This window comes from Haliaeetus albicilla, chromosome 16 (genome assembly GCF_947461875.1).
Source record: "Haliaeetus albicilla chromosome 16, bHalAlb1.1, whole genome shotgun sequence".
Taxonomy (NCBI): domain Eukaryota; kingdom Metazoa; phylum Chordata; class Aves; order Accipitriformes; family Accipitridae; genus Haliaeetus; species Haliaeetus albicilla.
The window spans coordinates 27,694,010-27,717,516 of NC_091498.1; the positions used below are offsets into that span (position 1 = coordinate 27,694,010).

Consider the following 23,507-nt stretch of genomic DNA (forward strand, 5'->3'; position numbering starts at 1 on the left):
AGCAAATAAGTGTTGACAATAGCACCAGTATAAACCCTATGCAGTACAGGATTTCAGTGAAACTTCAGCGTTAAACATATCACACTGGCTTCTTAGCAAGAGATAACCTTGCTATGTAGTTTTATAGGTGAAGGAAAATCAAATAGCTGTAATTCATACACTGAAATCCGTTACGCTGAAAATCAGTAATAAACTGAAAGCAATTTTTATTTTTCCCCAAAAGGTACAATTGCTAATTAAAGGCTAACAAACATCTATCACATTTACAGGTTATTTTATAAATTTTCCGTACCTCTACAAGGCCCTGCAAGATCCTAACAAAGATGACACACCCATAGTGCACCCTGGCTGCAGATGGTATTAACATGTTGAGGGAGGATGTCAGCAGTATAGCAGCACCAAATACTCTGCAAAGGTGGGAAAAAAAAGGAAAGGAAGCAGCTTAAGTGTTGTTCCAATTGACCTATTCCACATACGCTCACGTATCAATATAGATGTATTTAAACATTTGTTCTCTATGTAGGCAATATACTAACTGCTGGACTGGATTAGTGTCTACTTCCATCTAGTGTAATAACCTGTCTGATGAGACCCACACCAAACATGGACATAGACATCTCTTTAGCATAATTTTCTGAGGAAATACATCTTACGCAGTCATAGCTATAGATCTTACTCTCCCTATATATCCCCACTCTTTCCTTTAGTTAATTTTCATATCTATTTCAACCAAATCTGATTGAATTTGCCACCCTCTAGAGAAATTAGGTCTCCAAATTGTTTGCAAAAACAGGTGGCCAAGTAAAAGAGAGATTCTCATTAGTGCTTTAATTGTAAGAAAGTGGCTCCGTGCATTCACTACTTATAAAGCAGAAGAGAATCCACTTTAATAAATGCCAAAGCAGCAGGAAGAATTTCAAACAGAGCTGGGATTTTCTTAGACACAAGAGTTAATCAATCTGGAAACACATACCTATAGAAAACAGTTCATTCTTTCTGCTGTTTTTTCAGGGGCTACTCATTGAATATTGCTGATTTTGACTCCAACAGCATCCTAGGAATGACTTCAAATAAGGCACGTTACAAGGTCCAAATAAATGTGTGAAGTGATGACTCATTTTCAGAATTCCACTGCTTTGACTGAATTTTAATTTGACTCAATTAAGATCTGCCCCTGGTAGGAGAAATCCTTTTCTCCAGCATTATTATATCATTTTTTCATGTTCATTCATTCCTTTATTGTGGAAATAATAATTTTTCCCCCCATTTTCCCTTCAGTGGAACTATGCAAAGGGATGAAACCAGTAGCAATGACTGGCCGCTTTCTTTATACAAAACTATGTAATGCTAAGATAAATCCTGGAGATGTCTTAACATATGACATCATGGTATCTGATGTGGAACTGATTTGACAGAAACCTTTAACCTCAGCATGTGTTCTTCAGAAATTGGTACAGTGCCATAAGTTAGTGAGAAACAGACCTTGGGCTAAAGAAGCAGGAAGCAGTGCTAAGTTTCAAGACAAAAATTCTTCCCAGAGACGTCTATGTTTCACGTTCTCTATTTAGAATTACAGCCTGACACGAATCTTTAAATAGCAAACTGAGCATACGCCACTTCTATGTGAGAAATATTAAAGGGCAGCAGAAAAAAAGCTTCTTGGCACGGTAAGGAAGCTTTGTTAAATAGCTCTAAATCTGGTCTCCTCATTGTGTTCCCTGTGATCCCCATCTCATGTTAAACAACATCTAGCTGGCTGTGCAGCACATTTCTGGCTTTGTTTGGCAGCGTGTTCAATACATTTATTGGGACTGACTGGTGCACGTGTTTGTGTTACACTGTGTGAACTATGTTGGCCTGAATTTCTTTATGTGTAAGTTTCTACTCCAAAAGTACGTGCGGTTCATTTCCTTACAATTTAATACCCCCATATGTTCACATAAACCACAATGGTGTCTTGGTTTGCATTTGCTTTTTTTTCTTTATTTATTAATGAGAAGAGTTTGGGACTCATAGGAGCTTTGCTTGTGATTTTTACAAATTCTTTTAAAAAGTTCGATGTTCCTGTTAGCAGTTTTTGAAGAGCAATAGACTGTAACTATTCTCAAGATTCATCGAGAAAATCCTTATTTGCTTGTAAGCAGGAAGAAAGGACTGTTTGGTTTGTAGCCTTTCCTGTTTCTTTTCTGAATAGTTATTTAGCTAAATGCCTAATGCAGCAATCCCATTTTACATTTGTGATTGTGCATAGACTTGCTGGAGCAGATTCTTAGCTAGTGTGAATCAGTGCAAGTCTTTCTAAATCACTATTTCTGTTAAAATCGTGCTGAGATAGAATATTAAAAAATGCCATCTCTTCATAAGGGTGAGATTTACAAAATTGTTACAGTAGGTAACTGTTTCTTCAAGGAAATCTACTCTAGTTTTTCAATTCTGTATCTGAAATCAGCTTCTGTTTGCCACAACCGAAAGCTGTGTTTCCCAGAATTGCCTTTGTTGTTCTCATGTTCACTAAAGAGAAGCTGTTTTCTTGAGTCTCTTCCTTCTAGAAGAGAAAGGAAAATGTAATTTAAGGAATGATCAGAGATATGCATCTTCCCAGTGAAAATCTTGCCTGTATTTAGACATACAAGTACCAGTGAATATTTAGTTACATTGGGAAGCAGATGATGAAATACTTCCACAATGTCACTTGTAAGTCAATTCTCTCTCAGAACTATGCTTTATAGGAACAGTCTTCTCAAAAATAGATCAATTTTTCCCCCCAATATCTATGGATTTAAGGGTAGAATAAGTTAGAGTTAAATGACGATTCTTGTCAGAAATGGCGTTATCCTTTTTCTTGAATGCATACTAAAAGCTGCACCATGAATTTAGTGCATGGCTATTTTAGTGAGTTGGTTTCCTTTACAACTCTTAATCAAGAGCAAATACATCTTCCTGCATTTGCTTTGCATCTCTCAATGCACATCCATAAATATAATCAGTAGTTCTCCTTTGTACTCTTCTGTCTTGTTACATTTATGTCACCTCCATAAATACTAAATTCTTCCTAACAGAATATTGTGATATAGTTCTGGTTTTTGTACAAACTTACAATTTTATTGTTTTAAATATCTCAGCTATCTACATTTATTATGATTTAGGTCAAATAAGAATGATTTTGAGCTACAATAAATTAAATATATTTGAATGCTTCTCACATTTGAATATATTTAATGGGGAAATGGAACATTTTGATTGTTCCTAAGGCATTTCTAAGGCATTTTACTGACCCATGCATCAAACCCCCAAATTACATCATTCTTTTTTCGTGCCTACATTTTTGTTATGTTTATTAAGCTAGTGATTTTATGATCTGTTATGTTTCATTTCTGCTTCTCAAACAATTCTCATTTGCTCAATTTTGCTACAATGTTAACTCCAACAATGCGTTAGAAACCATGTTTTTCTTTAAGATCCTTATGTTTCCATGGCAAATTGACAGTATGTGGGTTCCATAGTTGTATTTACTGCAATTGAAGACGGATTATGTTCATTCTCAGACAGACATGATTCCCTGTTTAAAGTGAGACTTTCAACCTGTTCAGGAGTGTTCATTCCTATCCCACACCCCACTGCATTTTTTATACATGTATCTGTTTGTCCTCTTGATATTCTGATATCATCCTGAACGGATAGGTGTGACCCTTATGGGATACACAGTCGTAAAGCTGCCATGCCGTGTCGTGCATTTCTTCAATCATGCTTTCTGCAGAGGCATGGGCTTGTGGAGAAGGTTTTATACCTCCAGCACGAACACCACCAGACTTCACGTCTCTTACAGAGTGAACCAGACCTTACTGCATGGTGTCCCTTGGGATGAGCTCAGCCTAGGAAATCCATGTAGCCGTGCTGTTGAATTTTCATTCAGAGGTGTCCCTGAACATACATTTCATGCTGGGCACACTTCGAACCCCACAAAACATATTTTAATGCTATGGCACAAATGAAGAGCTTTAGCAGATTGAAGGTAAACTCTGGGAAAACTACGGTATGCCACAGAGACAGAGCAGGAGAGGCCAATGACATTGCCATCATTCTTGGCCCTGGCATTAGGAGGAAATTAAAATGCCCTGACATGCCTTCAGCAGCCCCTAGACTTGGGGGAAAATTCCCTTCTGACCCAAAAGCACCAACTGTGTAACTATATAGAGAAGAAAATAACCATATACAGAAGAAGACAAATGAATAAATACACTAGAAGTATGTCAAGGAGAGGAAAAAAAGGTAAATCCTGGTCCTCATAATGACCAGAAAAAGCCCTGAAACAAAGAATTGTGCTTTGCTTATCTATTTCTATTTCTAGACCTGGTAGACTCAGTCCCAAAAGACAGAATCTAACATTGATCCTCAGTGTTTTACTGACATTGGCATTATACGAAGGTCATGAGCTGTGACTTAGTCCTCCTGTAATACAAGTAGTAATAATAGCAAAATCATATTTGACTAAGAGACGTTTGGGATGGGAGCAGAGGAAGGAAATGACTCTGACAATTCAGGAAAAATGCTTAGAATGGAATGAGTTTGCAGGGGCAATTAATCTTTTTGGGTTTCAAGCCAATTGGCTCATTTTTCTCTTTGGGGACAAACTAAAGAGAAAGAAATGTATTTATTTTCATCTCTGGATTTCTAATCTCTGCATCTGTGCAGCCCCACTATTCTCATCTACCTTTTCCAGGCAATTCATATTACATGAGTATTCTGCATGGAAGTGCATTATAGATATTGTTACTTGGCTGGAAGAAGTGCCAGCTCAAAAAGTGAGCTGAGAACAGTGGGAGCACAGATGCATGCCAAATACTGAATGCCAGATGGGTGACATATGGGTTACACATACGATATCAGAAAGTAAGGGTCCTGGTTGGAAGCATCCTTTTACCCCAATGACTGGGAGTGAAAATTGCTACAATGACTCCATAACGCTAAACCCCCTTTCCTATGTGTATGGGGAGGAGTCAATTCCTCAGCTGAGTCCTATGTACTTCTATTTATGTCATTTTTTAATATAATTGACAAATTCCACAATTATCTATGCCTCTGTTCGCTGAATAAGTGGTTCAACTTTGTGAAAACAAAACTGTTATGGAAACCAAATAATATGTCTGTTCTAAAGCATATGAAATACCTTAACTAAAGTTTATCTTTAAAAAAAAAATAAAAATCAAGGAGTAACTCTGTTCAAAACACCATTTTTTATATACATTTAAAAGACCAAATGCTGTAGGTTTAAGGTGCTTAAGTATATGCTGTATCAATGAATTATGACTGCCATTTCACTAAAATCCAAAATAATTAAAGAATAGTAGGTGTTGGTAACTGACAGCTACAAAACAAGATTGCAGATATTTTAATGGATCTACATTGAGAACTAGGAAGGCATAGAAGGTTTCACATCACTCTTCATGATAACCTAAAGAATTTTTCAATGGCTTCAATAGAAAATTCATTCAGGACTGTAACTGAAGAGCTTTCACCTCTGAAAAGCCACTGATCATCATTTCATGGAAGACCTATCTACAGAATAGGGAAGTTTGATTATTTTGTTAGTTTTCTAGGGAATCATGGCGGAGGGGGAAAACATTTCGCACCACTACAATAGATTAAATCAAAATATTATAAGGTGGTTTATTCTGACTGTGAACAGGAACCTATGGAAAATGTAGCCCATGTTCTTTTCTGGGACATACAACCTCTATACTTGACAATTTTATAGTAATACTGACCATATTATAGAGGACCTTATTTTCATTGGGTAAAATATCTGTATTGAACTAATACTTTATTTGTAAACAGTGATAAAACATTTTTCCTAGTCTTAGATGAGAGTCGTCTGTTAGGTAAGAATGGAAACTAAAGAGGAATGAAAACATGAGTTTTCCTTGCAAAGTTTTCCCAACCTAGTTTAAAGATGAGATGAAAATTCTGTCATTAAAAAAAAAGAAACTTATTTGGATTCAAGATGGTGAGCTGGTTATTGCCATTTCTTACAGAAAACACATAAAATATGTTGAACAAAGATTTATTTTATCAAACATATATAAAAAATAAACAGGGTCTTGACTATCCTTTGGTGTTCTTTCTTGAACAGTGCTTGTTTGGGAGAGTCCCAGAGCAGCAGCAGCTCTGAGCAGCTGAACATGTATTGCCCAAAGTGACTTTTTAGACTATTTTGTCTGCTCAAGATTTCTAAGATTTATTATCTTTGAGTCTACCTACTATCATCCATCTTTGACAGACCTCCTCCTGCAAAAGGCCAACAACACAGCACAGAACTGATTATGTTGTATTTTAATACAGCCCAAAGAATTTCTTGTCTGAGAGGAGCTGCAAAGCTGAATGCTGGATTAAATGCTTTATTTTTTGAGTAAAACATAATGTCTGGGGAGAAACAGCATAGGAGCTAGCTGGCATGCCTGTAGGCATGCAGCAGTTTTTCAGAATCCTTCCTTCTGCAAATGTTGCTAGCAATGACCATTTATGATCATCCTTTTAAACTTATTTTTTCCTTTGAGTTGTGCAGTGACTGAATACGTAGAAATTTCAGGGGTTTAGCTGCCAGTTAACACTTCCCTTCTTACAAAGTGTATCTCTACCCATATCAGGTGTGATGAGGGCCTTCTAAGACTTTGATACAGAGCATGAAAATTTTGACAACCTGAATTTGCTGTGATTTGATCTGCCAGCTTTGAAGATAAGTAAATCCCAAAGTATTCACAAGTCTTTTAACCACATGGACTGTACAAGGACTGGATCAATCACCAGAGTGAAATGCCCTGCAGAGACTAAGTCCATGTGTATCAGTAACACAAAGTCCCTTTCGCCTTCTGTCTTCTCCAAGCCCCCGTAATGCCACCGACTCATACAGGTCAAACCAAAACCCTAAACAGTTTCCAGGCTGCACCTTCCAAGACCTATTTTTGATATGTCAGTGTGTATTTTATGAAGAACTTGGGCACTTCTGGATGACAGCATCATTGCAATCGATGCTGAATGTAAAAGACTCCTGGGTCATTAAATTCTGATCGTTGCTCTTACCAGCAAGTGCATTACATCATCCTTTCATAAGCAGATCAGGTTCCATCTCAGAAGTAATTAGCATTTGCCCTACTTATTTTTGGAGGCCTTTCCAGCTTGTTACTTCCTACATCCAGTAGATATCTTGTACCCATGCTGTTTTATTTTAGCGGTTTTAATCTCTGCAGTTTACCCCAATAGCAGTCCTATCTTCTTTCTTTTGCATCGTTAAGCAAGCCAGGCCCGCTTCACCTCATCTTCTTTATTCTTCATTCATCTGATTGCCCTACCAACCCTTTCTCTCTCCTGTTTGAATTCTGCTGGGGAATCTCTAAAACCTGCGGTTTTGTTTTACAACTCATTATATCCATATATATCTAGATAAAACTCTGACTCATTTCTTCTAGCTCATTAGCTTTAGGATGGCTTGCTCTTTAAATATGTCATGTTTCAAACCAAGACCATCTCATTCAAATTACCTTACCAAGTTCTAGGGCTTAGACTGTGATTCAACTGTCTCTGTTGATTTAGAGATATATAATACAGTTATCAAAGAAAACACCTGTGTTTTTCTCTTTCAAATGTTTTGTGGAGCTGGCTGGGAGGATAACTGCTATGCGTTGGACTCCAAAGCTACATCTGTACTGCTTTGTGGAGTGTTTTCTGACATATGGGCCACGTGTTACAGCTGATTGAACCTGGACTGCTCAGAGCAAATGCAGATTCCTTCAGAGCAAAGTGACTGTGACATTAGTGTTTTTATGCAACCAACCTAAGCAGCGTTTTGTTGCATGAAATCCAGTGTACCTACTGTATTGGGGTGAACTATCAAAGCAGGTAGAGGTGATTAAGGATACCTGTTGGATAGAGTGCCTGGAGCTTACTATGTCAGAAGCACACATGGCGGGGGGGGGGGCGGTTCAGAGAGGATTAGTCTTTTCCCCTCTGAAAGGGACTCTGGTTATGAGTTATCATACATGCAGCAGGGATTCATGGAGGCTCAGGACCTGGGAGAGAACTGGGAGCAGAGTTATTTGACAGCATTGACGTATCTGGATGATATAATCCCAATAAATAAGTTTCTTTATCAGCTTGGTCTGAAAGCACCTGGTGTAATTTTATGTAAACCATGTAGCAAATTTTCTACAGATACCGATTTCAAAGGATTTGGATCAGTGGGGGATAGAATGCAAAAATAAGTCCAAATTTCAGACATAATCCTACTCCTGTTAGTTCTATCTGAACAAGCAGGGCCAAATTCTGAAATTTTTATATTTAGTCCTGAAATAACTCATCAAAAGTAAATGTAGTTCTCTGCATTTAGTATCTTGAGGATCACTGCCATTCTATATCCAAATAGTTCTGAAAGTCCGCATTTGTCAACTAAGAGTTATACAGGTGCTTCTCAGTAACAGAGAAAATAATATTTTAGCCTATGATGTTCTTGCCTGTGAGTTGCTTGGAAGCTAAAAATTTAATGTCATTAATGATGGTTTACTTGCTTCCAATTTATGTAAATACAAACAGTGCTCTTACTGACTTCCGTAAAGATTATTTTTCCTCAGTAATACAGTGTGACAATTTTTTGCATTTTTTTCAGCTGTTCCCCTGTACGTCAATGGTTACCTCCTTGACTGCAAACTGTGAGTAGCCACTCATCTGGAATATTTACATTACCTATACTGATGTTTATTAAGTATGTACCTATCATGTCACTTGTTCATCTCCTTTGCAACCTAAGTATTCCTGATAATATTTCTCTTACTCTATGTGCCTTTTCAGTCTGTAATCATGCTGATTACCCTTCTTGGGATAACTTCTATTTAAGTTTATGTATTTGAAATGGACTAAGTGAAAAAGAACCCAGTATGGGGAGACACTGTTTAGGTATTCTGCAACATATAACATCATTCTGACTTTTCTCTAGTATAGGCTAATTTCCTGATGACTCTGTTGACCCCTCTACTGTAGACATATTCCTGTGAAATGCTCACCCTGACAGTTTATGGCTTCATAAATGATAGACAGAATGTAGTGGGTTTTTTGTGAATCGGGCCTCTAATTTGCATAAAATGGCATAGGGCTAACAAAGCTGGGATTATGCCATGAATATTAGAGTGGTTGATGAACTCAGCTGCCCAGCAAAACAGATAGAATAAGCTACCTTTGACATTAGAGAGCAACACTTATTCCCAAGTGCCAGTCTTAGGTTGAACGTGCTTCATGAAAGAATCGCTTAAAACCGATCCTCTTTAATAATAGTCTGTGGCCAGAAGCCATAGTATTGCAGCTTTATCTGGCTTTTTAAAAACATGATAAAACAGGTTATTTTCATTCATATGTGTACACGGGAGGAGGGGGATGTGTGTCTGTGTGCCCTTCATAGTAAATCCTGTTATAAGCCCTTCATGAAGCATTAATATGTAAAAGCCGACCTCCCGCCATCTAATCTAGTATAATAAGGGCTTGGATACATTATTAATTTTTGTCACACATCTGAGGCCCCCTTTTATCAACCAAAACCCCCATCCAAATCCCTTGTTGCATCATTAAATTGTGAAAACAGCTTCATCATTCATGACAGAAAAATGGACCCTGAGCCATATGGCAGAGGGAGCAGCAGTACCAGCCACCCATAGATGTTTCCCCAGTCCCCTTCTTGCAGTGACTGGTGCTTAAAAGACCCTGCAATGCAGTAAGGTGACAAAATCATCTTGGGTTTTTCATGCGATATTGGCTTCTTTGCCTGGAAACAGATGAACCCAACACCAGTGCCTGGGATAGGAGCCCAGTTTAATCTAGAGGATTTTGAACTGAATGTGAAAGGTGGGGTTGGCAGCTACAACTTCAGGGGTTCTTTCTTACAGTGCAAGGTCAGCTTATGTCTTCAGAAGTTCAGAAGCTCCCTCTTGTCTAACCTTTCACAAATGCCCTGGTCATGCCGTGAATTATATACATCGTTTGCAAATCAGAAAAGCACACAATATGTCTACCTGCTAAAGGGGAGTGAAGAATTTCTCTTTTTAAAAGAGAAAAATGTAAAGATGTAAAGTTCTAGGAAATCATTGTACTTGTATTTCTAAACCAATAGTTTACCTTACATTTTTTTATGCTTGTTGTCATTAAGGCTGAGTTAGGGAGAAATATTCTGATTTCACTGACACACTAATGACACAGTTTCAGTGAAAATCTTTGGGACCCTGAGATGAGATGCACTGACATACAGTTGTCTGAAATATCATTCAGTTTATTCATGCAAATAATCCTATCTGATTACTTGCTGGGAAGAAGGATTTAGCCCTTAATAACAAGATGAATGGCACTTTAAAAACAAAGATGAATTTGAAGTGAAAGGTTTGATTTATATATTTTCATTCAGGTTAGAATGTGACAATGATGAAGAGTTCAACACAGATGAGAGATAATTGCACTGTAGAGAAATTTAGTATAGTTATGTAGCGGTGATTCTTAATGTGAATAGTGCCAGGATTTGCGGTTTAACAGATAATGAGAAATATGTGTCATTATCATAGAATTATGATAGAATTATAAGGTGACTTTAATTTTTTTTTAAATTGTCATTCTATTCTGCCCTTTCTTTGTATCTCTTTGTGTAAGAAAGTTCTAATGTTTGAGTATACACAAAACACCTAAAATGGTCACTCAGGTCTGTTTTACCAAAAAAATGTCTCTGATTATTGCAGATCTATTTTTGAAACAGCACTTGGCATGTACAGTCAAAACCTGCATTTCTATTTTAAATATATAACTGCAAACTTGGGAATCAATTCCCTATCCTGTGTAATCTAACAATGACCCATTAATTTCAGGGAATCTTTCCTGATTTACAGTATTTAAACTGTTCACTTAGGAAATCAGTGAGGAAATACTGCCACAGCATTTTGATAATGCCTTTGATAGGGCAAGGTGTTTATTATAGATTTCTGGCACGGTTCTTAAAGAATTTTTAAAGAGTGTTTCAAAAGTTAAAATATAACAATATTTAAATTATCCTGAGATGAGGTGCTAAAAACCAGTACAATTTCACACCTTTCCATATATGTGTGACAGCACAGCAGGTATTTTATTCACAGACAGCTGTGGCTTTGCAATAGCATGGATGTGGAATAGGAAATATTAATTTAAATAAAATTATTATATTTGTAGATCAAAAACAAAACAAGTGCTTAGTTTTAAGGCCATCTAGCCTAACATTCGCTATGGCATTAACCGTTATGTTTCACTTGATTATCCCTTACATTTTGCTTAATTATCCCTGCACTGAAAACATTTTCTAATAACTGAAATATAACTTCCCAGATAGGAATTTAACACTCAAAGACGAAGAATTTCGCATATATTTTCTCTGGTTGGACCAGTGGTGGCTAGCCATGATTGTTAATATTTATGCTTTTTTCATTTATATGCCTGTCATTTACTGATTCTTGTTATATCTTTCCATGGGACTAAAGCACACATTTATACCCAGCAATTTTTTCTAGTGGAGTTGTACGCATACTTTGTAATCAGATTGCCTCCTAGTATTCTTTTTTATATACTGATAACCTGAATACATAGTTCTTGCTATTTCTTTCATTATGTGACATTATCTACAATCCTATCATCTTTTAAGTAATTAAGGATCTCTAAATCGATCTCTAATTTTTCAACACTCATATTAATATTCATGTACCCAAACCCAAATTGCCCGCAACAATCCGAGGTCAGTGTCATTGACCTAAATACACTCACTGCACTAAATCCAGAAAAATAAATATCCCAGGATTACATCGAATTCCTTATTAGAGCATCATGTTGGAAGCTCATGATGGGTTTCTAGTCCAGCATGGCTTAAGATCCCACTCAGCATGACTGCTTCCCAGGGTGGTTTCCCACTCCCTGCTGTTACTTTGCACTTAAGTGTCATATATATTGAACAGAATTCAGTCTACCAAATGGTGTTTAATATATCATCTGATTGTCTGGTCCTTTTTGTACGCACAAGTTTATCAGCATTTATACGTACTCCTGAAATGGCTGATGAAATGTGAAGATCACAGTAGATCTTATTTAAAGACTATTCAGTGGTATGATAATGGTATCTAAATCTTTGAAAGGTTCATAAACACTACCCAGTTAATCATCAGTCTCCCAGTGTGATAAATACCACTAGTCTGGTTACAGGCATTCACTTGGTTGTGCAAAACACAAAAAGAAGGGGGTTCATCACACTATGTGATGACACAGGCAAATACCCCAAGTAACCTGGGGTCCCTATACAGAATACAGGCAGGGATATGCATATTCTGGAAATGATGCAATACCCCTGAGGTTTGAAGTGCTTGTTAACTCACTTGCTTAGTTAAACAGTATAAATCTTCCTGGAGGAGCTCAAAGTCAGGAAAAACTGCACCAGTTTCCAGTTTGCTATTTTCAAAGCATCAGAACAGCAAAATCTGTCTATAATATAGTTGTTAAGATACTACACAAGAATGTAATTATTAAATGAAATTTCTGAATTTCTCACCAGAATATTGTATTCATTGCATTGTGTCAGAACATTTAAACATCTTGGCCATTGGTATTTAAATGCATTCCATTTAAATCAAATTTTGAATGATAAGAATTGAAGAATCACCAAACCACAAATTTATTTTTCTTTCCTTTAATAATATTTCAGTCACTGAGAATGATGATTGGGGTTTTTTTTAATTGGTAAAGATTAGATGAATTCTGATTAGCACTAGCAGAAGTTCTTCACGTGGACTAAGTAGAAATTAAGACTAAGTGGGGTTGGAGGACTGTCAGCATTTCATACCCTTTCTGTTCACATCACATTGTAATCATATAATGACAACCCCACCGGTGGGAGCCTCTGTAATGCTGATATTAAAACCTGTAGTTTAAAAGCATTCAAATGAGATTTACGTGCTTTTAAATGGCATTAACTACCATTATGAGTAATAGCTCAGCTGATTAAATAGTATGGATACATGGTATTAGGGCATAACACTTGAATTTCCATGTTTTCCTGTATTTTTCAAGGAAAAATACTTTTAAACAATGCAAAAGCAACTCAGTTCCTTCCTCCTGAAAACCCTGCTCATACTAGTCAAAATCCACTGTGATTTAATGAAAAACATAGCACTGAATCCCCAACAATCTCAAAAAAAAAAAAAAAAGTCTCACTCTTCGTTCACTTTTTGGGGAGAAAGCTTTGCTATTACTAATCAGAAAGGGTGTAAGCAAGAAACATTTATATTATTTTGGATTTGTCTCTGGAATCTGCTTGTCTATGCTTGCCCCTACAGTCTCAAAAGCTCTGAATCATAGTCGATTTTCTCTTGATAAAGATAGTTAAGTAAACATCTCTGCGGGGACCATGAATTCTACTCCCAGTGTACTGCAGCCTGGGGAGAAGGGTGCTTTTTTTAGTGTAAGGCTGTACGTATGTTCAAATAGGAGAAGTAACCTAGATTACCTGCAAACCTGGATGTCCACGTGACAAGACGCCTTCTCTAAACTACTAGAGCCTGCTCCATACTCTCTGCTACCATCGTGTCGTGCTTAATCAACGGCAAGGTTAATTGTTCATTGTTCATTGAGAACTTAACCGTGAGAAAAGGTATAGCTGTAATAAACCCTACCCATGGGACTCCGCACTGCACTTTCTTTGTTCCCCCAGTCTGCTGTGGTCGGTTGTGTAGTGCTTTCATACCAGGATCTTCCAGAGGCAGATCCTCCTCTGGGAGAAGAGGTCTCTAGCCTCTTGGCAAAAAGGAATCCTCTTCTATTTTCACACACTACTCAAGGGATGCAAGTTTAAAGCTTCACTGATTGCAAATGAGGGGGCACCTGAAGCCAAATCCGTGTCTTTTGAAAAATTATGTTGTCTTGCAATGTGCTGAAGGTTCTCTATTCCTACGGAAGTCAACAGAGGTTGCAGGTGTTCGGGAGCACTGACCTTCGTAACATACTAGCCCAACTTCTATTGCCCACCAGAGGTAAGTGCTCAGGAGACGTGTTGTTTCTGAATGTTCTCTGGAATTTTCAAACACAGGTTTTTTGACCTCGTTGGTACTATAGCAGCGTAAATACACCTCTTTTAAGTAAAGCATTTTTCTTAGTGTTGGGCTGAAAATACTCTATAACAGAACATTCTCAGTGAAGCAATATGAGATAAATTGAGACCCAAGCTATCAAGTGCAAATTCCTGAGAAACTCCATTTACTACTTGTAAATCCCTAAATCACTAAATCCGATCTGTCAGAAGTAATGGGGAGCTATGCACGATAAGAGCAGTGGGTCAAGGCAGAACAGAATAACCATGCAGCAGCAGCCTTGAGTTCTACAATTAGCAAAGGATCTCAGTAAAATGCTACCCATTGACAGACTCAGTTGAAGAAAATATGTTAGAGGGTTCAGAGCTCAAGTTTGCTAATTCTTGATTGGCAGTAAGCATTTTAAAACAGGGTCAGAATCAAAATAAAAGGTTTCAGCCCAGCTTGAAATTAATGCATTGTGTCTATAAATGTTTTCTTGATACCACAGGAGGGTCATTTCTTTCATGTGTTATACCTTAGAGAAACTTTCGAATTATGTCAACCCAATCTCTGTAATTGGTTGCTAGACTGAATCTTAATGTCAAGCAAATTCAGTGCCATACACTCAGCAACTCCCCGTCAATAACAAATTAAACTCGCAAAGCACACCTTAACCCTCCTCCCGGTTTCCTTCCTTGACACTCTTAGCAGTTGGGAGTCAGTTTTTCATTTGTGCTATCTTTTCCATGTAATCATTATCTCCTTCCCTTCCAGGGAATGAATCTCTTGAAAATGTCCCTTTTTCTTGAGCTCAAGGCTGAGTTTCTCACAGATTGTCTTGAATCTGGTGATGCTGTTCTAGAGTCTATTAATTTTTTACACAGAGCACATCTGAACTTCATTTTTCTGTATGAATTCAGACTTGCTCTGAATGCAAAGGAAACCATTGACGCCACAAAGATATTCAGTGAGGCTTCTAAAAAAAAGAAGAAAAGTTACTTGGCTGTCATCCACCAGTGCGAAGGGACCAGTTGTGGCTGTAGCACGAGACATGTAAATCAGCAGAGACTTTTATAGTAGCTCATATTCTATTGGTGCTGCAGGCCTCTAGACCTGCGTACTCACTTGTCTGACTTTTTCTCCTGAAGTTGCTTGGTAAGGGTATGGACATCAAGGCTTGCACCCTATTTTGGGTGCTGCTTTTCCCTACACTCATCCTGTTCATTTCAAGTTGAATGTGTAGATGTCAGAATCTCTTTGTAGCATTCAGGAACTAACTTGTATTTTCACCTCCTCAATACCCTGTTATTCGAACCACTACATCTAGCCACTCAGCACTATATTCTCTGCCATTTTTATCTACAAACTAACTATAAATCACAGCCACTATCCACAGTTTACTATTTGCAATTACTGGCATGTAAGTCGTAGCTAGTTCCTTAATTAAACCTGTGATTTACATACTCATTTGCCTTGTGTTGGAGTTGTCTCAGAGGCTTCCACAATAGTAATAACTAACTACTAATCTGTGAAAATTGCTGAGTTAAAATATACCCAGGTTAATAACTGGAACTAGTCCTCATTTACTGTTGTAAATGTTTGTGAAGAGGAGGAAAATTTGACTCACATATGCCAGGTTGTGTGTTTCTAACACTGAGTTTTCCTGGGCATGCCCCTGCCATTGTCTTGCAAATCTTTGTAGTTGCACCACTTTAAATCTGAATTGATTCAAATGACTTTACTGATGTTGCTTGGGTGAATGAATACAGATTTTTGATTCTCTGAGTCAAATCCTGCAGTCTTTACTCAAGCAAAACTCCAGTTAATCCTGAGGAGTTACAGACTGTGTAAAGATGCAAAAATGCTCGAAGGAGGAAGAAAAGAAGAACCCTTTAACTAGCTGTTAATTGTTATTTGAAATGGCCTTTTACATTTCTGAACCATTATCAGAAAGATGGCACTTGCAAACAGACTGGCAATGGATACCCCTGTTTAATGAATGTTGTATTTTGTTTTATTTGCTTTAAAAAGAGGTTTATTAGGGTTATCTCAGTTACAAAGCATCTCTCCATTAGTAAATACTCATTATTTTTAGTGTAGGTCTCTGTCTAGAAGGTATTTAACTTGGAGAGAGCATTTTTGCCGTAGCTCCCCTCTCTCCCCCCCTTCTTTCTCAAACAAACACAAGTAAGCTCGCTCGCCAGGCAAAGCCTCTCTGCCTATCCAAGCCTACCTTTGATGTTACACTCTCCTGAGAAGAGTTAAAGGTATATATTGCTGATTTTAGTACCCATTTGCACTTAGTTTATTAGTGTTTTGAAGAGTGGCACTAGGACCTTCGCTACTTCTGCAAACGATGAGCCTATAGCATTAAGCATGGAAGTGAAAGCCTCATGTGTCTTGAATACTCAGTGGATCTAATTAACAGGTAGAATCGCACCCTGGGTGCTTGAAAAATTGCCAGACACCATAGAAACGAGTCCTTAAGTCCCCGCACCATCTGCACTTTCTTTTCATTGTGGAAGTCTCATTGAAACATGTTTTTCGACCATTCTAAATTCATTTCTCCGTTAATGGAAAATTCCTGCTGATGGTTTTCCTTCTCATTAAAACAAAACCCATAAAATTCTTTCGTTCAATCGTGGAAAAAAAAAAATCGCTCAAGCTTTGCTGAAATAATGAATCTTTGAATTCGCGTCTGAATACAGGCTGTTTGAATATCATTGCCACAACCTCCGTAAATGACTTTTTAAAGGAAAAAGAAACCAAGAGGAGATGTCCCCCGCAAAACCAGCGGGTAGTCTGAAGACAGCTGATCAATGCCTCATCTCATCCGCCTTTCCACACTTCATGCAAGCGTCCCTTCCTTTTTTTTTTTTCTTTCTTTTTTAACGTGACTGCCTTTGAACCAGGGACCGGTTGCCTGCGGGGATGCAGGGCAGCTCCCGGGGGGGGCTGAGCCACTGACCGCCCCCCTCCCTCCCCTCGTACAGGAGCCTGGGGTTATTTAGACCATCGTTACCTGTTAGCTGCCAGCCGGGAGGAGATATACCCGCCGGGGATTTGGGTGATTATGTATCCCCAGAAAAAAGAGCCGTGGATCATGCCAACTGTTTCAGGATCCCAATTAAACTTCGCTTTCTTCCAATGCAAGGGCCCGGGAGAGAAGGAGAAAAAAAAAAAAAAAAGAAAAAAAAAAAGAAGAGGAAGGCTGTAATCGTGCCAAATTAAAGCATTCACCCGCAGTAACTTCGTACCTCTCGCCCTGTGCAAGGAGTAAACTGTGCAAGGAGTAAGTTGGCTTGTCTCCGGACTTGTAGATTTGACACTCGTCTTGAGCATTCACCTCTTTCTCACTACGCTGTGACTCGCTTTTAAAAGGGGCTCGTATCATTTAACGCCTTTTAGCAACGTAAATTCTTTCACCCGAGTGTTTTCAGAAATTCCTGCACAATCTCCTCGTCTCCCTTACAGCGCGGCGCAGCCGCTGGCAGTGACTTATTCGACACCCTCCTTCTCCCATCCCCTACATTTATTCTACGAGCTATCTGCGTTTTTCAAAAGAAAAACAAACAAACAAACAAAAAAACCCACAACCCCCCCCCCCCCCAACCTGTCCGCAAATTAATACCGCAAAATGGGGCTGGGAACCCAAAAGGAAAAATAGAAATAAGCGGTAGAAATTGTTTTTCTTTCAAGACGGGGGTTTCCCTCCTACAAAGGGCGGCGGGGGGGGGGGGCTGGGTGGGATGGGGGGGGCATCGCGGGTTGAAGCGGGGGGAAATTCTGCGAAACCATCAGAGCCCGTCTCGCCTGCGCTAAGGTGCTTGATCTCGGAGTTGTACTGGGAGGACATGGGATTTACGAGGGAAGGGTTCCCACCTCTTTAATAATTTTTCCTCCTCGGTGTATGGTGCTGTTATTGACCATATCCACGATGGCCACTCCCAAGTTACATCGGATCCCGAAGGAAATGCAGAATCCCAGTCCGCTCATGATGGCAATGATGTACCTCCGGGGCAGCCCGAAGCAGGTACAGTCGCACAACGGGGCTTTCTTCTCGGGCACTTCCATGGGCTTCCCATCTTCTGTCAGCTCGATGGTGTCCCCGGGCTTCTGCCTCTTCTCTAGGACTCTGCCCGACACAAGAAGGGAAAGTCAAGCCCTGGCCACTTCGCGTAGCTGAAGGCTTAAATTCCCCGCTCCCCCCGCCCCTTTGGCTCGCTTTGGATTGATTTGAGGATTTATTCCTCGTTTTCCAGTCACCTTCAACTGTTCTTTGGCGGTGACCTGTGGGAGTCAGGATTAGTCATCCCCAACTCCCCCCGCCACCCCGCCGCAGGAGCCCAGGGAGGAGCTCTAGCTGAGAATTGCTCATCTATCATTAAAGACTTCTGCTTAAATATGTAGGACGCATTAAGAAGACATCATCTGTAACCACTGCAGAGGCGCCATGTTGGGTAGCCCAAGAGGCATAGTATGGAAACCGAAACAGTCTTTTGGAGAAGGTTTTATTCCCTCTTTGCTCTATTAGGAACACCAAGGGGGATCATCTTGGTGTGTATTTCGCTTCAGGTCTGGGAACAAAAGAAATATTAACAGAAAGGGGGGGGGGCGGTATTGCTACTTATTTTAGATTTGCAAAATGGCTGTCACATGCAGTGGAAGAAAACATGACCGTCTTTAAAGAACTGGCATCTCCGGAGAAGTCTTTCCAAAAGATCGCATCTGCTCAGCTACACGTTGTGAGGGCGTGATTGCTTGGCAGGTTTAACCTTCCCAGATCAGCTTTAAGCTCGATCTCATTGCCCCCACTCCCTTGTTTTTGCATGAGAATCCTATCTCCTATAAGACAATGTGCAGGAATCTGAAGGGGAATGGTTATTTGCAGCTATGTCGAATCAACAGAAAAAATACCGAAAAAAACCCCTGCCATCCACGAAAGGTGACTTAGAACATTTCATTTTATTTCTTCTTTGGTGGACAAGCTTTAAAAATGCCGTGTCGGTAGTAAGAAAGATCGGGTTTATCTAGCAAGTGTCCCATGCTGAATCTCTTAATCTTCTTTTGTAGTCACTGAGATATTTAAAAGACAGAAGAAATAACCGCTTCCATCCTAGCTCCGTCAGCTTGAGGAGCGAATATGTGACCATTTCCCGACACCCTGGACTCTCCTACCCCTGCCCTCACCCCGGTCTAGGAGTGTTTTCTCACGTCAGAAATTCTTCTCCTGGAGCATCTCTTTGAGGTTAACTCATCCGGCTAATGGGGCAGTAACAATTAGCAGAAAAAGGCTCAAAAGGCTCTCCGTGTTCTGGAGAAAATACAGGGATTTTCTCCAATAGTTACTCACTTGAAATTCTCCCGTGTTTTTCTTTGCTGGGATAATTATTTTCATGCTTAAAGACCGCAGCATTAAGAAATGTCTTAAAGTTGTGAATAAAATAAAACACCGTGGGTTTATGTTCAAAATTCGTTCGTGCGAATAAAAGATGGTGTAGAAATGTTTTCTCCCTGAATGGGCTTCTTGTCTTCGGGAATACACTAGAAATCAATGCGTAAGGGACAGGAAAACTATTTTAATTCTAAGAATCGGCAACAAACTACTTCAGCCCCGTGCGTTGAAAAAGATTAGTAAATCGCGCATTTGTTAATCAAGGGGGGGAGTTCAAAAGGAGTTTTGCTGGAAAATACAAACACCGTTTCTCCATTATTCACTGTGTGACTATATAAAAAGCAGTAGACATGATCGTTTTATTTATATCTTGTAGAGCCTTTTAGCGCGAAAAATAGGTTGATTTCCTTAATTATATTTTAAGGAGTTATTTTGGATTATCAATTTTTTTCTTTTTCTTTTTCTGACCATTGAAAACGACTTAAATATGACCAAAAACTGTAGGGTTTTCACTGCGTTGTTGGTGGCTTTGGTTTTGCTTTTGGCTTTTCAAAATTGTACCCTTCCTACTAAAATGGAAATCTTAATTTTGTCTTTATCACTTCACTGATATGTCCCCTTTCCTGAAAATGGCAGCAGAAGTTGTGACTCATGCTGTGGAACAGCCTTGTGCCTGTGCCCAACACTGCCGCATAGGTATGGAAAAAAGACTTTTACGTGACCTACCCTAGGCAGATAAATCCGCAGTTACCTTTAATCTGTAATTCGGGGGAAAAAAAAAAAAAAAAACAAACCAAAAAACAAACCCAAAACGAACCAAACCACCAACAAAAAAACACTTCGGGTAATTTCTAGCAGAGGCGACAATCGAAAATACATTGGAATTTCACAGACTATTCTCAAACGTCCCGGAGGTCACTAAAGTCCCCAGACTGGATGGAGCACGGTGTGTCAACTTCAGTGCATACACTTTTTAGGTATGAGAGAATTTGGGCTAGTTTATCTGTGTGTACAGGGCTCGAAGATGGTAGAAATGTTCTGTACACACAGAAACATACTGTTGTGGAGTGATGCTTTTGAGTTTAGCAATTGCAGTTGTGTATTACTTATAAGACAAGTGGATGCTTCTCAAGGCAGACGGATAAATAATTAAACACATCCCTCTATATGTTTCAGCTTCAGGAGAAAAAAAAAAATCGTTCGGATATCAATTATTTATACATCTCCATGTTTATCTTCCTCTGACGACAAATTACACAAGGGACAAGACTAATCGAAACCAGGAAAGATTATTATTATTATTTTTTAATGATTGGTAAGGGCAGCGGGAAAGATCCTGCGACTGCATTGCAAAATTAACACAGAACAAAAATACAGGGAGCTGCTCTCTCCTGATTATGATTTCAAGATGGGATCCTGTTTTCGTGGGAGAAAGATGGGGTAATCTTTCGCTACATATTTACTGACACCATCTACGAATCAGATAGAGAAGTTACGAGGGTGCCATATTGAGAAGCTTCTGCACTAGTTTCCAGGCTCCAGATTATATCGGCGGTATCTCAACAGCTCCCAGCCCCTCCACCACAAACCTCCCCAAAGCATTCGACCTCCTTCAGCAGCTGGCGGTTAAGAAAAGCTTCCAATTATTTCTTGGAAGTAGGGTCCTCTAAGAGATCTCAGTCTTACCTGTAGAGTTGACCAAGCGATTTTCCAGCAAAATTCTTCAGTCCCTCCTTGCCAGGGGTCAAAATCCTTTGTTTTACCGACTCCATTCCTGCAGGGGTGCTCGCTGGACTCTGCTCTGCTCTGGATAGGGCACTACTACGAGCAACGAGGGTTCATATTGGTTTAATCGCTTAACTTTCCCCCCCCATTAAATGGCTATCAGTGCACCTCCGGGTAAAGGGAGAGCGAGAGGAAGCGTGTGCGCGCGTGTGTGTGTGTGCGTGTGTGCGAGAGAGAGGGAGAGACGGCGTGCGGAGCCGGGGGGGGAGAGGGCGAGGGCGAGGGAGCGCGCCTGTGTGCGGCAGCGAGCGGGGAGTCGGAGCGCGCTGCAGGCAGCCCCCCGGCTTTCCCGGCAGCGCGGAGTTGCCAGGCTCGGTCAGAAAGTCTTCTCGGCCTCGCAGGGTTCAGTGGCGGCGGGTGGGGGCAGTGCCATGCCCGGCTGGGAGGGGACGGAGATCCCTTTGCCGGGAGCGTTTCAAAGCGGTCTCGGTTTGGCGCTGGCGGCGTCCCCGGCTGGAGGGCTGGAGGGGGAGGAGGGGTGCGATTGGCCGCCGTAGGCAGACAGCGGCGAAGCACCCCCGCTCCCCGGAGCCGCCGGCCGAATCCCTCGGACGGCGAGAAATCCTGTCGCCTCCGCGCTGCCCCCCCGCTCGCCCACCCGCCCAGCAGCGCTGCTCCCAGCGCGGCCGCGGCGGCGGCGGAGGAGGCGGAGGCGAGCGGCACCCTCAGGGCGCTTCGCCCGCTTCAGCACCGCGGACAGCGCCGGCACCCCCTCCCATTGCCCCTACCCCTTCCTTCAGCACCGCGGACAGCGCCGCGCCCACTCCGCGCCGCGGGGGCGGACCGCGCTCCGCAGCCCACGGGGAGCCGCGCCCCCGCCTCCCACCCGCGACCGCGGGGCCTCCCGCGGACCCAGCGTCGTGTGTGTCCCCCCCCCGGCTTCGGGGCCGGCCGGAGACACGGGTGGAGAAGGGACACGGCCTTCGCGCAGTCAGTGGCACTTCTGGGGAAGCAGGGCATTGACTGCAAATAATGGTGGTCTGGCTGTAAATAGATAACATCTGTTCTAAAGGTATATTTATCTCTACATCCGTATTGACCCAAACGGCTTTTTTTTTTGCAGCATATTAGGCAGCCATTAGTGGCTGCTTTCTCTTAAGCTTTTAATATTTTCCATCTCTTTTGCGTCCTCTGCTTTCATGCCTCTGAGGAGGCCAGCGTAACGTTTAGACTTGGTTTGTGATATTCACGGCCCTGGAATGAGGTGGGCGCATTCTGAACGGGATCATTTTTCTTTCCAGAATCTAGTAGTAATTTTCCAACTTTATTCACTTTGAAGCAGATTGAAGGTGCAAAACGTAGCATTTCTTCCAAAAAGTCACAACCGTTATATTTCTCTCAGGCTTCGTGTTAATCCTAAAGTTTCTGTAGATTTGTTAATTAAAAAAAAAAAATGACATAGAACTTGTGCTCTAAACAAAGCCGCCTAAAATTATTAAGCTCCTTCACTTGCTTAGCTGGTGACAAAATGTAAACAGCCTATTTTAAAAGTCAGAGTCCCTGGTGAAAACATGTGTTGTAGCTGCAATATCCTGAAAGCAACTGCTCTTTGGATTTATACAAATATTTTTTTCTGATGTTGCCCTCTGGTGGAGGGTTAATGAAGTTTTACAGCGGCAAAGCACGTTTATACAAGAAAGGCCAATTATTCTAATTTTGAAATTCCCACAATGACTAATCCGTGTCGAATTTCAGTATCTCCTTTCAAAGTTGTAAAAGAACTACAAAGTACTAGAGTCGAAAATAAATTAAAACGATATGTAATTGAAATGCCGCTAATTAGCATCATAACACAGGGCTGATTTCTAAATCATGGTAGGTACCGAGTGTGGTTTTCAGCACAGGTTTCAGTACAGCATCTTCACTACCATTACGCTGCCGAAAGGATTTTTCCCAGTACGTGCAAAGCTGCACAGTTATATAAGCAAGTCTTCCCAGTGTTTCATGGCTCCAGTGTGCCATTGCAGATGCTCAAAGGAAACCTGTATTAATAGATTTTTTTTTTTTCTGAGGGGCAGCAGAACAGGAAATTGTTTAGCAGGGATGAAATGGGATTGGATTCCGTAATGCAAGCCTTTCAGAAAAGTACTGAGCACTTTTCTAAGCTGGAATTTGACGCTGTAAAGTCTGCAGGGCCAAGGTGCTTTGTTTATTTGCACACTACATACAAGGAGCTCTCGCCCTTTTTTTAGAAGGCTCAGCACTGGCATGTTTTTGATGCTATGGCT

General features: G+C 40.4%; 1 protein-coding gene across 1 annotated transcript in view; it reads right to left on the reverse strand.

The window, feature by feature from the left end:
- SLC17A6 (solute carrier family 17 member 6) overlaps positions 1–21,985 on the reverse strand; it is a 34,152-nt gene extending 12,167 nt beyond the window's left edge. Inside the window, exons 1-4 of the mRNA XM_069804072.1 lie at positions 21,181–21,985; positions 17,982–18,234; positions 17,122–17,240; positions 293–407 (exon numbers count right to left, since the gene is read on the reverse strand). Of these exons, the coding sequence (XP_069660173.1) occupies positions 293–407; positions 17,122–17,240; positions 17,982–18,234; positions 21,181–21,266 (573 nt within the window). The 5' untranslated portion in view covers positions 21,267–21,985. The remainder of the gene's footprint in view (positions 1–292; positions 408–17,121; positions 17,241–17,981; positions 18,235–21,180) is intronic.
- Positions 21,986–23,507: the final 1,522 nt, after the last annotated feature.